The following is a 12,792-nucleotide window of genomic DNA, read 5'->3' on the forward strand; positions in this document are numbered from 1 at the left end:
AAGTCATCAACCTGACTGCCGCCGCGACGGGGATCAGTGTTAGCTCGGTCTACGAGATCAAGCGTGGCTTCAAACGTGCCAACGGAGCTGTGAAATCGCCTTCAAAGAAGCGCCCGAAATTCGCCGAGAAAAGGAAAAGGATTTCAAATTACGACGCGTGCATTTTGACGGCCGTGAGAAGCTGCCTGCACAATTTCTTCCATCGGGGGGAGATCCCAACGTTGACGAAAATCGCCGCTCGTCTCTAAGAAGACGGCGTGCTGCCGTCCTGTTCCGGGTCTACCCTGTATCACCTGCTGAAGGACATGGGTTTTGAGAAACAGAAACGGAATCGCAACTCCTTCCTGATTGAGAGAAAGGACATCGTCGAGTGGAGGCGGCGGTATTTGAGGGTGTAGCACGTAATAATTCCATTGACGATTGAGCTACAATAACTGTCTTTTATCCACGGCTAGTTTGGTTGTCTGAACCATAGTCTTGCTTGGAACGATGAGCTGTGTTTCACCTGGGAGCTGGTTGCGCGTGCTTCTCTCCGATCCTCTTTTTCTTCGTGCCAAGGTGCGCGGGTGCCGGTCGGCGTTGGGTGTTGAGTGCTGTCGTCTGTTGGACTCTGTCCGCCACAGGAGCTCCCCCCTAGTCACGGGACGGTTTAGCCGTTGCGTGGAACGATGCTGCGGAGTCGGGTTAGCGTCAGTGTGGACCCTGTTGACAGGTGATTTTCGAGCCGGTGCTGTAGCTGCACTGGTTTTTGGACGTGTTATACTTGAGTTGTCTATCCCAGTTCTTGTGACAGTATGCGAACATAACAAGTTATCTGATTCTGGTCCAGACGTATTGGCCATGTGGGCAGGTTTCAGTCGATCGAGGGATACGGTATCTTCTTGTCCATTGATGTCAAGTTTGTAATATTTGGGTGCTCGCGCAATTACCTTGAAGGGTCCTGTGTATGTAGGTTGTAGTGGTCGTCGCACTGCGTCGTTGCGCACAAATACGTGGGTTGCCGTTTCCAGATAGGGGCTCACGAACACTTGTGATTGGTGTGGCTTGCGAAAGGGTACCGGTTGAAGAGACCGTATCACGGTTTTAAGCCATGCAACGTAGTCCAAGGGATCAGGTAACTCGGTGTCAGGTGATGCCACAAAAAAATCGCCTGGTAGTCGGAGTGAAGATCCGTAAACCAGCTCTGCGACGCTGCAGTTGGTGTCCTCCTTTTGTGTTGTGCGGAGTCCTAGAAGGATCTTAGGAAGGGTTTCTGTCCACAACGTATTATCTGAAGCTTTTAGTGCCGTTTTCAGTTGCCGGTGGAATCTTTCGACGAGGCCATTGGCAGCAGGATGGTATGCTGTCGTCGAGATATGGTCAACGCCGAGCAGTTGTGAAAGTTTCGCGAATAATCGGCACTGGAACTGTCGGCCTCTGTCCGTTGTGATTTTTGTCGGCACACCAAAGCGACTTATCCAGGTGGACAAGAACGCTTTCGCGACCGTCTCCGCACTTACGTCTTCGATGGGGCAGACTTCAGGCCAACGTGTAAATCGATCAATGCAGGTTAAAAAGTATCGATGTCCTCCTGATGGAGGAAGAGGACCGACGATGTGGATGTGGACGTGTCCGAATCTTGCCTCTGGAGGATTAAAAGATGAAATCGGAGTCGTTATGTGCCGATGAATCTTGGTTCGTTGACACTTCAGGCATGTACGGGCCCAGTGGCGAACATCTGTGTTCATTCGGGGCCACACAGAGCGTGCTGTAATTAAACGTTGTGTGGCGCGAATGCCTGGATGGGATAAAGAATGATACATGTCAAATACGTTTCGTCTAAACTCGGGCGTTAGATAGGGACGATTTGTGCCTGTTGAAGTATCACAGACCAGTGTTGTGGAAGATGAGTTCATCTGGATGTCCTTCAGAGTAAGTGTAGTCGACGATGTCTTGAGCAGTTGGAGTTCCGGGTCCACTGCTTGTGACGTAGCCAGTGCTGAAAAATTTATGGAAGGGTTTGAGGTGTACGATGTATTTACAGACACTCTTGATAGAGCGTCGGCAACGACGTTGTTCTGGCCAGAAATGTGTCTTATGTCTGTGGAAAATTCAGAGATAAAGGCAAGATGTCTGATTTCTCGAGGTGAGTGTGTAGCACTGGATATCATTGCATACGTGAGTGGTTTGTGGTCAGTGTAGATGGAAAACTGACGACCTTCGAGCAAGTAACGGAAGTACCTGACTGAGAGATAGATGGCCAGTAACTCTCGGCCGAATGTGCTATACCGTTGTTTCGGCAGGTGATAGAGTTTTAGAGAAAAAGTCCAATTGGACACCATTTGCCATGAAGATACTGTTGGAACACTGCTCCAACTGCCACATCGGAAGCGTCCACCATTAAAGAGGACGGAGCCTCGCAGTGTGGGTGGGTCAAAATAGAAGCATCAGCAAGTTGTTGCTTCACCGTGGCAAATGCGGAAGTTGCTGCGTCATTCCACGAGACAGGTGCCTTGTTGCTCGTGATTCCTGCCAAGAGTGTGTTGAGTGGTGTCAGCGTTGCTGCTGCGTGTGGTAAAAAACGGCGGTAGAAGTTTTGAAGTCCTAGGAATTTTCGTAGTTGTTTCACCGTTGTCGGTGTAGGAAAGTCACGAATTGCTTGTACTCGTGACTGAAGTGTATGGATTCCTTTTTGGTCGAGGTGATGGCCGATGAAATCAAGTTCTGGTACGCCGAATTCGCATTTTTCGATTTGTATGATAATGCCAGTCTTGAAAAAATTGGTGTGAAGATGTTCTTGATGGTCTTCTGGAGTGCGGCTGAAGACAAGGACGTCGTCCAAGTAGGCAAAACAGAACGAGAGTCCTCGCAGTATGTGGTCCCTAAAGCGTTGGAATGTCTGCGCAGCATTTCGCAGGCCGAAAGGCATGCGTACAAATTCGAACAGGCCGAATGGTGTGATGATCGCCGTTTTGTGAATATCGGCGGGCTCCACAGGGATCTGGTGATAGGCTTTTACGAGGTCAATCTTAGAAATGATTGTTGATCCTGCTATGGGATTAGTGAAGTCATGGATGTGCGGGATGGGATAGCGATCAGGGATACTGGCTTTGCTAAGAGCCCTGTAATCGCCACACGGTCTCCAGTCGCCGGTCTTTTTGGGAACCATATGGAAAGGAGAAGACCAGTTGCTGGAAGACGGTCGTACCAGGCCAAGTTCGAGCATATGATTGAACTCATTCTTGGCAACTTGGTAGCGGTCTGGAGCAAGGCGGCGTGGGCGGGAGAACGCGGGAGGGCCGGTTGTTTCGATGCAATAGGTTACTGTGTGTTTGACAGGTCGTTCAGTTATAGATGGGTGTGTTATGGCAGGAAATTCTGCGAGAATGTTTTGCCACGGAGAATCAATCGTGATCTTTGAAATGGTGTGGCTAATTAATGGTTCCTCTGAGCACAATCCTTGGATGCTGAGTTGCGTGTTTGCATCAATCAGTTTTTTACACCGAACATCCACAATGAGATTAAAGAAACGTAGGAAGTCGGCACCTATAATGTGTGGGCACCCTGGCGGCTCCCAAGCCAAGTTGCCCGACTGCGAAGCTCAAGCCGAACTTTTCCCGCGTGGCGGCGACGTCACGCCAGCCACGCGCACATCGGATGCGCCGCCTTGATAAGGCAGATCAGAGGCGGCGCACGGGGAGTCGCTGCCTGGACTCCGGCAGCGCCGGTAGCAATGTTAATCTTCTTGTCCATGTCCAATTAAATGTAGTTTCTTGTTGTTGAAACCGTTGGCTCCGTGTTATTCCTCCGGGTCGGGTATGCAGCAAGGCAAACCGACCACAATGGCGCCCAACCGTGGTATGCTACCCACTCGCAGGAATTTCACGGGGCTTGGTTTCTTCTTTCGGTAAGCCTTTTTCATATTCCCCGTGTTTCCTATCGTTGTTTCGTGCTTCCGTCACGTCTACGTTTGTTGTATTGGCGTGTTTGTGACCGTGTCTTTGTGAACGCGGCAATCGTTTTGCGCGCTTGTGTTGGGTTTTTGGGGGCGTTTCTTTTTTTGTGCTCGCAGGCATGCTCACGCGGGAGCAGGAAGCCGCGATGGCCGCAGCAGCACAAATGAACCTGCTCACGAAGGTCACGGAGATGTGCGACTCCGTGATGCAGCGCCTGGCCCACACGCCTGGCCAGCAGGAAACCCCACCGCGAGAGCCCAGACCACACTTGACTGTTCCGGTCTACATGGGGTACGACGACGTCAAGTCCGTGGCAGACTTCCTGGGCGAGCTGCAGACGTACCACCTTGCCTCCGGTGCCTCGGAAGCCTTCATCGTGGAGCGGATTGTCCCGCTGGCGTTGCAAGCCAGCGCCAGGTGCTGGTTGGGGTCACAGGCCCCCTTCACCAGCCTGGCGGACTTCCAGACAAGGCTTCGCGAAGAGTTCCTGCCTGCAGGCTACGCGACGCAGATTCTCCGAGAGCTCGAGGCAAGGACGCAGCACCCGGATGAAAGTCTGGTCCGGTACGTTCGGGTCATGCAAGAGCTCTTCAAGAGGGCGGACCCGAAGTCACCGGAGTCGGACAGAGTAGCTCGGGTCAGAAGACAGTGTCACCCAAGGTACCACGTCTACCTGATCAACCGCACCTTTGAGACCCTTGAAGAGCTAGCCCGGGGCGCCCGCCTCATCGAGGAAGCTCTTCATGCCGAGCGGAACTACGTGCCGCCGCCACCAGCCAAGTACGCGCTCGAACCGGCATGCGCATGGCGGGGCCCCGAGGCCTCCACGCAAGTGGACTGTCCGACCGAGACCTCCCTTCCCCACCACGTCAACCAGGAGAGTTGGCGTGGCATGCATGGTGAACTCCCGTGCGGGATAAGCGTATGTTCGCCTAACTCTCCCCGAGAGGTCCCCGGAGGTCACAGCGAGGCCCGTGAGGGTTTCGGGCGGGGGTCGCCACGACAGGTGGGAGGTCGTTGGCCGTGCCCTATCGCAAGCTGGGGCCCAACGGAGATCACCACCCAAGCGAACCATCTTCATCAGTCTGCTCCTGCAAGTGCTGGCGAAAACTGGCACGGTGCGGTCGCAAACCCGCAGCCCAGCAGCATTGACCCCCGCCGCAACGGAACAAGCCCTCCCCACAACAGCCAGTCGCAAGCCTGGTGGAGGCCCTCCCATAGTGGTTCCTTATCCGATCACTGGAGGCGGTCCGACGGGCACCTCGGTGCCGGTGGCCTAAGCAGGCAACTGTCGTCGGACTGCTGCTACGAGTGCGAGCAGCCCGGCCATCACCGAAACCAGTGTCCAAGACTTCCGGACACTACAAACAAGAGGTGGCACGAGACGGCGGCAAAGGGCCGGAACCAGAACCAGGGAAACTACTACGGCCGGCGACGCTGAAACCAGACAGCCACTCGCCGACGGCCGTTGCAGTCCCTGGGAGCAGTGAGGCCGTTGCACAGATTCCATCGGTATGTCGAATCCAGCCCGAGCCTAATGTCATTGAACCGCGCATGACAATATCACTGCTCGATTTTCCCATTGCCGCACTTTTGGATTCTGGGGCCGCTATCTCGCTCATAGGGGATTTCGTTTTCGAACTCTGCAAAGCAAAAAAGATAAGCCTCCGGGAGTGCGAAACCCGTTTGCAGCTAGCTTCTGGTACAGCGATAACAGCTGGAGGAGCCGTGAGGCTGCAGATTCGGTTTAATGGAAAGAAGCGACGTCAGCGATTTCTTTATATGCCAGGACTTGTGGTACCTGTGATCTTGGGCCGAGATTTCATTACAGGCGAAAGCATGACACTCGACTTTTCTGGTGGTGGATACCGGCTGGGACAACAACCGGACCGTGATACCCCGCAAGCTACGTAAGCTTTTCATCCGATACATGCATGACTCTGCCTTGGCAGGACACAGCAGTGGGAGCAAGACTTACGAAAAGTTATCCCAAATTGCTACCTGGCCAGGCATGAGGCAGGATGTGCTCCGATATGCTCGTAGCTGCTCGGTGTGCCAGAAGGCAAAACCACGTGGTGGCCAGCCCCCCGGTCTCATGCAACCAATCGCGAGTCAGAGCCCTTGGCAGATTTGTTGCTGTGACGTCATGGGCCCCTTCCCACGTAGTACCCGGGGCAATCAGTACTTGTTCGTGGTAACCGACCACTTCACGAAGTGGGTTGAGTTATTTCCATTGCGGAAGCTAGATTCGCAAAAAATCTGGGAGTGTCTACTCGAAACATTCGCTAGGTTTGGCTTTCCTGCACAGCTTGTAAGCGATAATGCCTCCTATTTCACGAGTAAGGTGTTTGTGGACGCATGCGCGGTACTGGGAATCAAACACAAAAGAACTTCCCCGTACCACCCGCAAGCAAACATCACGGAAAGGGTAAATCGAAACCTTAAGATGATGCTAGTGGCCTACACAGAGCGCCACAAGGACTGGGACGCGAAACTGCCCGAGCTGGCATTCGCGACCCGTACAACCACTAATCGGTCAACGGGTCTCACTCCTGCCCAATTAAATTTCGGCAAGGAGCTCGCATTCCCGCTTTCTAACAGCCTCCTTTCTACAGAGTCTGGAGGAAGGCCTCGCCCCTACGTGAAGTTCGCAGAGGACCTGCGAAAGCGCTTCTCCGATAACCTTCGAGAGGCCAGAGAAAATCTCGACGTCGCCCGGGTACAGCAGGCTGAACAGTACAACCGGGGGCGACGTGACTTGCAGTTCGAGGTGGGAGATTTTGTACTCCGGCGTACTCACCCACTGAGTGACGCCGCTCGAGGCTTCGCAGCCTCCCTCGCCAACAGGTGGGAAGGTCCGTTTCGCGTGCGTGAAAAGTGCTCGCCACTCACTTACAAACTAGTTAACTGTGAGTCTAGAGAGGAAACCGGACCTGTTCATGTCACCGACCTTAAACGATTTTTTCAAGCAGAAGACGAAGATTCCTCGCAGGACCGGAACGACACTGACGGCAGTCCCGTTCCGGAAACCCCCTTGTCTCCACCAAGGCGGCGGTATAACCTGCGACGTCGGTGACACCAAAGAGAGAGGAACTTTTTTTTTTGTCTCCTTGGCCTCTTTCGCATTTTGGGGGTAGTTTTCTACTTCCACGGATCTGCCCTTTTTTCAAGAGAGGGGGGAGAAGATTGTGTGCCCACCTCAGATCCGTTATTTCAAACTTTCTGGAAGGGGTCCGAAAATAACGTCAGGCTCAGCCCTCAACTGAGTCCCATGTCGTCTGCTTCCATGTTTTCTACGAAGCTGACTCATGGACAAAACCGTCGCCACACCCGCCATCTGAACGACACGGCGGCCGGTCTCATCGTGGACCGCGGCCACCCTCTACAGGACCACGGGTAAAGCAGCCACCTGGTGGAGCCCTGATCCCGAACAAGCGACAAGCTGGAGCTGACCGAGCCGCCGCGCTCGTCAGCAGCCGCCGCGCTCGTCAGCAGCCGCCGCGCTCGTCAGCAGCCGCCGCACTCGTCCAGCAGGCGCCGGCCGGACTTACAACGTCAGTCCGCCCAACAGCGCCATCCACCGCCTGACGCCCACAACGTCTCCGTCATCGACATGCCGGACGAAGCTTGAGGGGGGGGAAGTGTGGGCACCCTGGCGGCTCCCAAGCCAAGTTGCCCGACTGCGAAGCTCAAGCCGAACTTTTCCCGCGTGGCGGCGACGTCACGCCAGCCACGCGCACATCGGATGCGCCGCCTTGATAAGGCAGATCAGAGGCGGCGCACGGGGAGTCGCTGCCTGGACTCCGGCAGCGCCGGTAGCAATGTTAATCTTCTTGTCCATGTCCAATTAAATGTAGTTTCTTGTTGTTGAAACCGTTGGCTCCGTGTTATTCCTCCGGGTCGGGTATGCAGCAAGGCAAACCGACCACAAATGGGACGAGTTACCTCAGCGACTAGAAACACCCAACGAAAGGTGCGGTGGAGGTCAATATCGAGTGGGAGCGATCTTTCTCCGAATGTTGCGATGGAGGAACCATTTGCCGCCTGAAGTGACGGGCAGCTTTGGCGGTGTCGGCGGTCCTCTGCACTTGGAGGAATTACACTGATCTCCGCTCCAGTGTCGATTAAGAAATACATTTTCGTGTTTTTTTCCGTAATAAAGAAAAGACGGCTGATATCAGGTACCACTGCATTTGCCGTCTTTAATGCGCGGTTCGGAAGTTTCCCTGGTAAGCGCAGGGAGGAATGCAGCGGCGGGCTTGCTCTCCAAATTTTTGGTGGTACCAGCAGTGTCAATTAGGTTCCCCGGCGGGTGTTCTACTTGTCCGGGGTCGTCCCGTTTGAGGTCGCCAATTCGGTGATCTCTGATCGTTGCTTATTGATCGTGGCTCAGCCAGCCGAAGAGAGGACACTTCGGTGTTAAGTTGGTCCACCTTATCTGAAAGTTGTGAGACGACGGCGTTGAGTTTCTCTATACAATCCTTGCTCGGAGGTGATGATGGTCTGGTTGTACCAAGAGTCGAGATGGTAGGCGTATTGACCTCTATGATCCTGTCTGCCATGCGAGCTAAGGCCTCGGTAGATGTTATTTCTGAGGCGGACAGGATCATACGGACGTTGTTTGGGAGCCGTTGAAGGAAAAGTTCTCTGAAAATTGATGCCTCGACTGTGTCAGGCTGGTCACCAAGCAGTTGGTGCATTCGTCGTAAGAGGTCTGTTGGTTTTCGGTCTCCTAACTCTTCTGTCGTCAAGAGTTGTTGTAGGCGGCGTTGTTCGGATTCCGTGGTGCGGTGAATAAGTTCTTCTTTAAGGCGATCATATGAGTTGTCTGGTGGTGCACGTAGAATGTCGCGAACTATCGCGGCAGTAGCTTGAGGTAGCGCAGCTATTACGAAGTCGAACCGGGACTTTTGCGATGCAATCCGGTGTGACCGAAATAAGGCCTCGACGTGTAGAAATTAGAGTTCTGCGTCGCCATTCCAAAAGGCGGGAAGCTTGAAGTTTGGGCTTCCGATGTTCGCAGCCAGCAAGGAAGGTTCACCGGTGGAGGCATCGGTGTGTAGTCTTGGGTCCGTCATTTCAGCAGTTGTAGGTTAGCACAACTAACTAGCAGGTAGGGGTTCGATGTCCGGGTCACCAGTTTGTAGCACGTAATAATTCCATTGACGACTGAGCTACAATAACTGTCTTTTATCCACGGCTAGTTTGGTTGTCTGAACCATAGTCTTGCTTGGAACGATGAGCTGTGTTTTACCCGGGAGCTGGTTGCGCGTGCTTCTCCCCGATCCTCTTTTTCTTCGCGCCAAGGTGCGCGGGTGCCGGTCGGCGTTGGGTGTTGAGTGCTGTCGTCTGTTGGACTCTTTGTCCGCCACAAGGGTAACCAGAAAGCACAGAGCCCAGAACCGCAAGATCTACTTCTAGGACGAGACTTGGGTGAACGCCGGCCTCACAGTTGACAAGGTGTGGACTGACAGCACCATAAAGTCAGCAAGGCAAGCCTTCATGTCTGGACTGACGACTGGGCTAAAGGTTCCTTCTGGAAAAGGAGAAAGAGTGATTGTCACCCACGAAGGTAGTGACACTGGCTTCGTGTCCGGTTGCCTGGACTTGTTCCGTGGGAAAAAGAAGGGGGACTACCACGATGAAATGGACTCGAGCAGGGTTGAAGCATGGTTTATTCATCTGCTGGACCACATCGAGTCTAACGGCGTAATTGTTATAGACAACGCGCCATACCACAGCAGAAAGGCTGAAGCTGTTCCCACAACTGCAACAAAGAAGGGCGAGATCCCGCAGTGGCTCTCTTCCAAGAACCTAGACTGGACTGCCACAAAGAAGAAAAAAGACCTTCTGAGCATTGTGGCACCGGTGAAGGATCGCTACACAAAGTACAAAGTTGACGTCATGGCTACGGACGCCGGACACACAGTGTTGAGGCTCCCACCGTACCATTGCGAACTAAATCCCATAGAGTTGACATGGGCACGAGTCAAGCAGGAGGTCGCCCCCAAGAACATCACATTCAAGCCCAATGACGCCGATCGGCTCTTGAGGGAAGTAGTGGACAACGTAACAGCTGTCCATTGGCATGACTGTGAAGAGCTTGTGAAAAAAATGGAGGCGAAGTTTCGAGGATGTGATGTCCCAGAGTAGAACCTCAAGCCAGTCATCATACCCCTCGATGCAAGCGACTTACAAAACGTAGAATAATCTCTAATTTCCGAATGGATTCAAAGTTCCTACCACGTTCGAAATTATCGAAAACACAGGGCGCGGCGTTGCGGCCGTTAGGACCAAAACATTTCGCACGCAAGCGTTGTGTTTCAAAAAAAAAAAAAAAAAAAAAAAAAAAGACCGTTCATTTTTACAGCTTAATTCAAAGCTAGAAAGAAAAAAGAAATAAAGTGGCAGATTTGCACTTCCTATATCCTATATCGGCCTGCTCTTCGTCTGAGTACTGGTTTGCTAACCCGCTCCCAGGATGTGTGGAGTAAAGCCCATTTATCCTGGAAAAAGTGGCGCCCATCATTTTTCTGGAAATGCTCGAGATACGTGCCGCGCGCCTTTTCTGGGATGAACTAGAGCCACTAAATGAGCTGTGCTTAGAGTATCGGCACTTTGTTCCCCACCATTGTTGTTGGCGCCGACATTTTGGTGCTTGTGCAGAGTAAACGCAACTGCCGATCGTCATGATTCAAAAATGCGGCTTCCTCAGCATTAGATTCGTTGTTAGGAGGCTGATATAATATTGCTTTGCTCTGTCGCGAAGTGTTTAAATATTTGTGGATGACGGAAAAGCGTTTCCTGTGATTTTGGATAAACCTTCAGATAACTGGCAACCATGATTTTAAGCCACTATATGAACAAGTGTCGTTGCTTTCAAGCGTAACTTATTGTGGCACTATAGAAGAGCATGGCGTTTGAAATCTAGCTCACTGCTGCGCTGTTCCGCCATGATCTTCCCTAGTGCCACGAAATAAGCTACGCTTCTGGTTAACGACACTTGTCCATATTGTGGCTTAAAATCACGGCTGCCAGTTATCTGAAAATTTATTTCAAATCACAGGAAACGCTTTTACGTCTTCCACAAATGTTTAAACGCTTCCTGACAGAGCAAAGAAATATTACATGAGCTTCGTAACACCCAAACAAATGCCGAGGAAGTCGCACTTTTGAATCATGACGATCGGCATTGCGTCTGCTCTTTACAAGCATCAAGATGGCGGCGCCCACAGCAGTATTGGGGAACACAGTGTCGACCCTAAGCATAGATCATTTAGTGGCGAGGTCTTCACTTCTGCGTGGCGAGGGCCACACTTCTGCACGTCTAGAAGTGCGGACCTCGTCGACGAGGTCCACACTTCTGCGCGTAGAGTCAAAAGCAACAAGAAGGAACCGTTTCCCACCCGTGAACTGTACCAAAACGTTCTCTGTCCAAGCAAGTGGCGCGGCTCTACTACTCGTCCACAATCGCACACCATGTGCACAGCAGCTGACAAAATTGGCAACGGGTATGGCAAGAAAGGACACTTTCTGTCTGTTTGCCTGTGAGCGAAAAAGAACCACCCAAATACACAAACCCATGTTGCACTCGAGTTATCCTCGTAAATTCCATAAGTTGATGGCGCTGCCGGCAAGTGCAGACTAAATTCATTTGATAAAATGCACGCTTACAAGTTTTTGCCAACCATTGTTGTCGAAACGCGCAAGGCACGTGCGAGGAGCGAGTGCTCCACTGCCCTTTGCTTCGAAGGGCCGCTCATTTCAGTACTGCACCGACAACTGCTTCCAAGGGCCGCTGGAGACACGGGCCTCGTGCACTGGCGCATTTGACCACGCCACTTGCAAGAAAAATGGGAAAATTCCGAAGGGCTTTAGTTCGAACAGATAAAAAATGAAAGCCGCTTACAACTCCCTGTAACGCCGAATTGGAGCGCAGCTCCTGAGGAGGAGGAGGGAAGGGCACTGGGGGGGGGGGGGGGTTAAACTAACCAGGGGGGGGTCACGTGACCCCCAATGCCGATGATGTCATCATTGACGTCACTGATGACGTCATCAGTGACGATGACGATGCGGGTACCGATGACGTCATTAGTGACGTCACTGATGACTTCACCAGTGATGATGACGATGACGATGCGATTGTCGGTGACGTCATCAGTGACGTCGCTGATGACGTCATCAGTGATGATGACGATGACGATGCCGATGCCGGTGACGACATCAGTGACGTCACTGATGACGTCATCAGTGATGATGACGATGACGATGACGATGCGGATGTCGGTAACGTCATCAGTGATGATGACAATGACGATGCGGATGCCGGTGACGTCATCAGTGATGATGACGATGACGATGTGGATGCCGGTGACGTCATCAGTGATGATGACGATGACGATGTGGATGCTGGTGACGTCATCAGTGATGATGACGATGACGATGTGGATGCCGGTGACGTCATCAGTGATGATGACGATGTGGATGCCGATGACGTCATCAGTGATGATGACGATGACAATATGAATGCCGGTGACGTCATCAGTGATGATGACGATGACGATGCGGATACCGGTGACGTCATCAGTGATGATGACGATGACGATGTGGATGCCGATGACGACATCAGGGATGATGACGATGACGATGTGGATGCCGATGACGTCATCAGTGATGATGACGATGACGATGTGGATGCCGGTGACGTCATCAGTGACGATGACGTCATCGGGGGTCACGCGACATCGGCGGGGGTCACTTGACCTCGGGGGGTCACGTGACCTCGAGGAGGGGGTCACGTGACCTCAGGGGAGTCACGTGACTTCGGGGGGTCGCGTGACCCCCCACGAGGTCACGT

General features: G+C 52.7%; 1 protein-coding gene across 1 annotated transcript; it reads left to right on the forward strand.

Moving 5' to 3' along the window:
- The first annotated feature begins 9,437 nt into the window (after positions 1 to 9,437).
- Positions 9,438 to 10,088, forward strand: LOC120841941. Its single transcript, XM_040212929.1, has one exon. The coding sequence runs from the start codon at positions 9,438 to 9,440 to the stop codon at positions 10,086 to 10,088; it is 651 nt and encodes a 216-aa protein (XP_040068863.1).
- The last annotated feature ends 2,704 nt before the right edge of the window (positions 10,089 to 12,792 follow it).

Source organism: Ixodes scapularis, unplaced genomic scaffold (assembly GCF_016920785.2).
Source record: "Ixodes scapularis isolate PalLabHiFi unplaced genomic scaffold, ASM1692078v2 PGA_scaffold3__209_contigs__length_174095766, whole genome shotgun sequence".
Lineage (NCBI taxonomy): Eukaryota > Metazoa > Arthropoda > Arachnida > Ixodida > Ixodidae > Ixodes > Ixodes scapularis.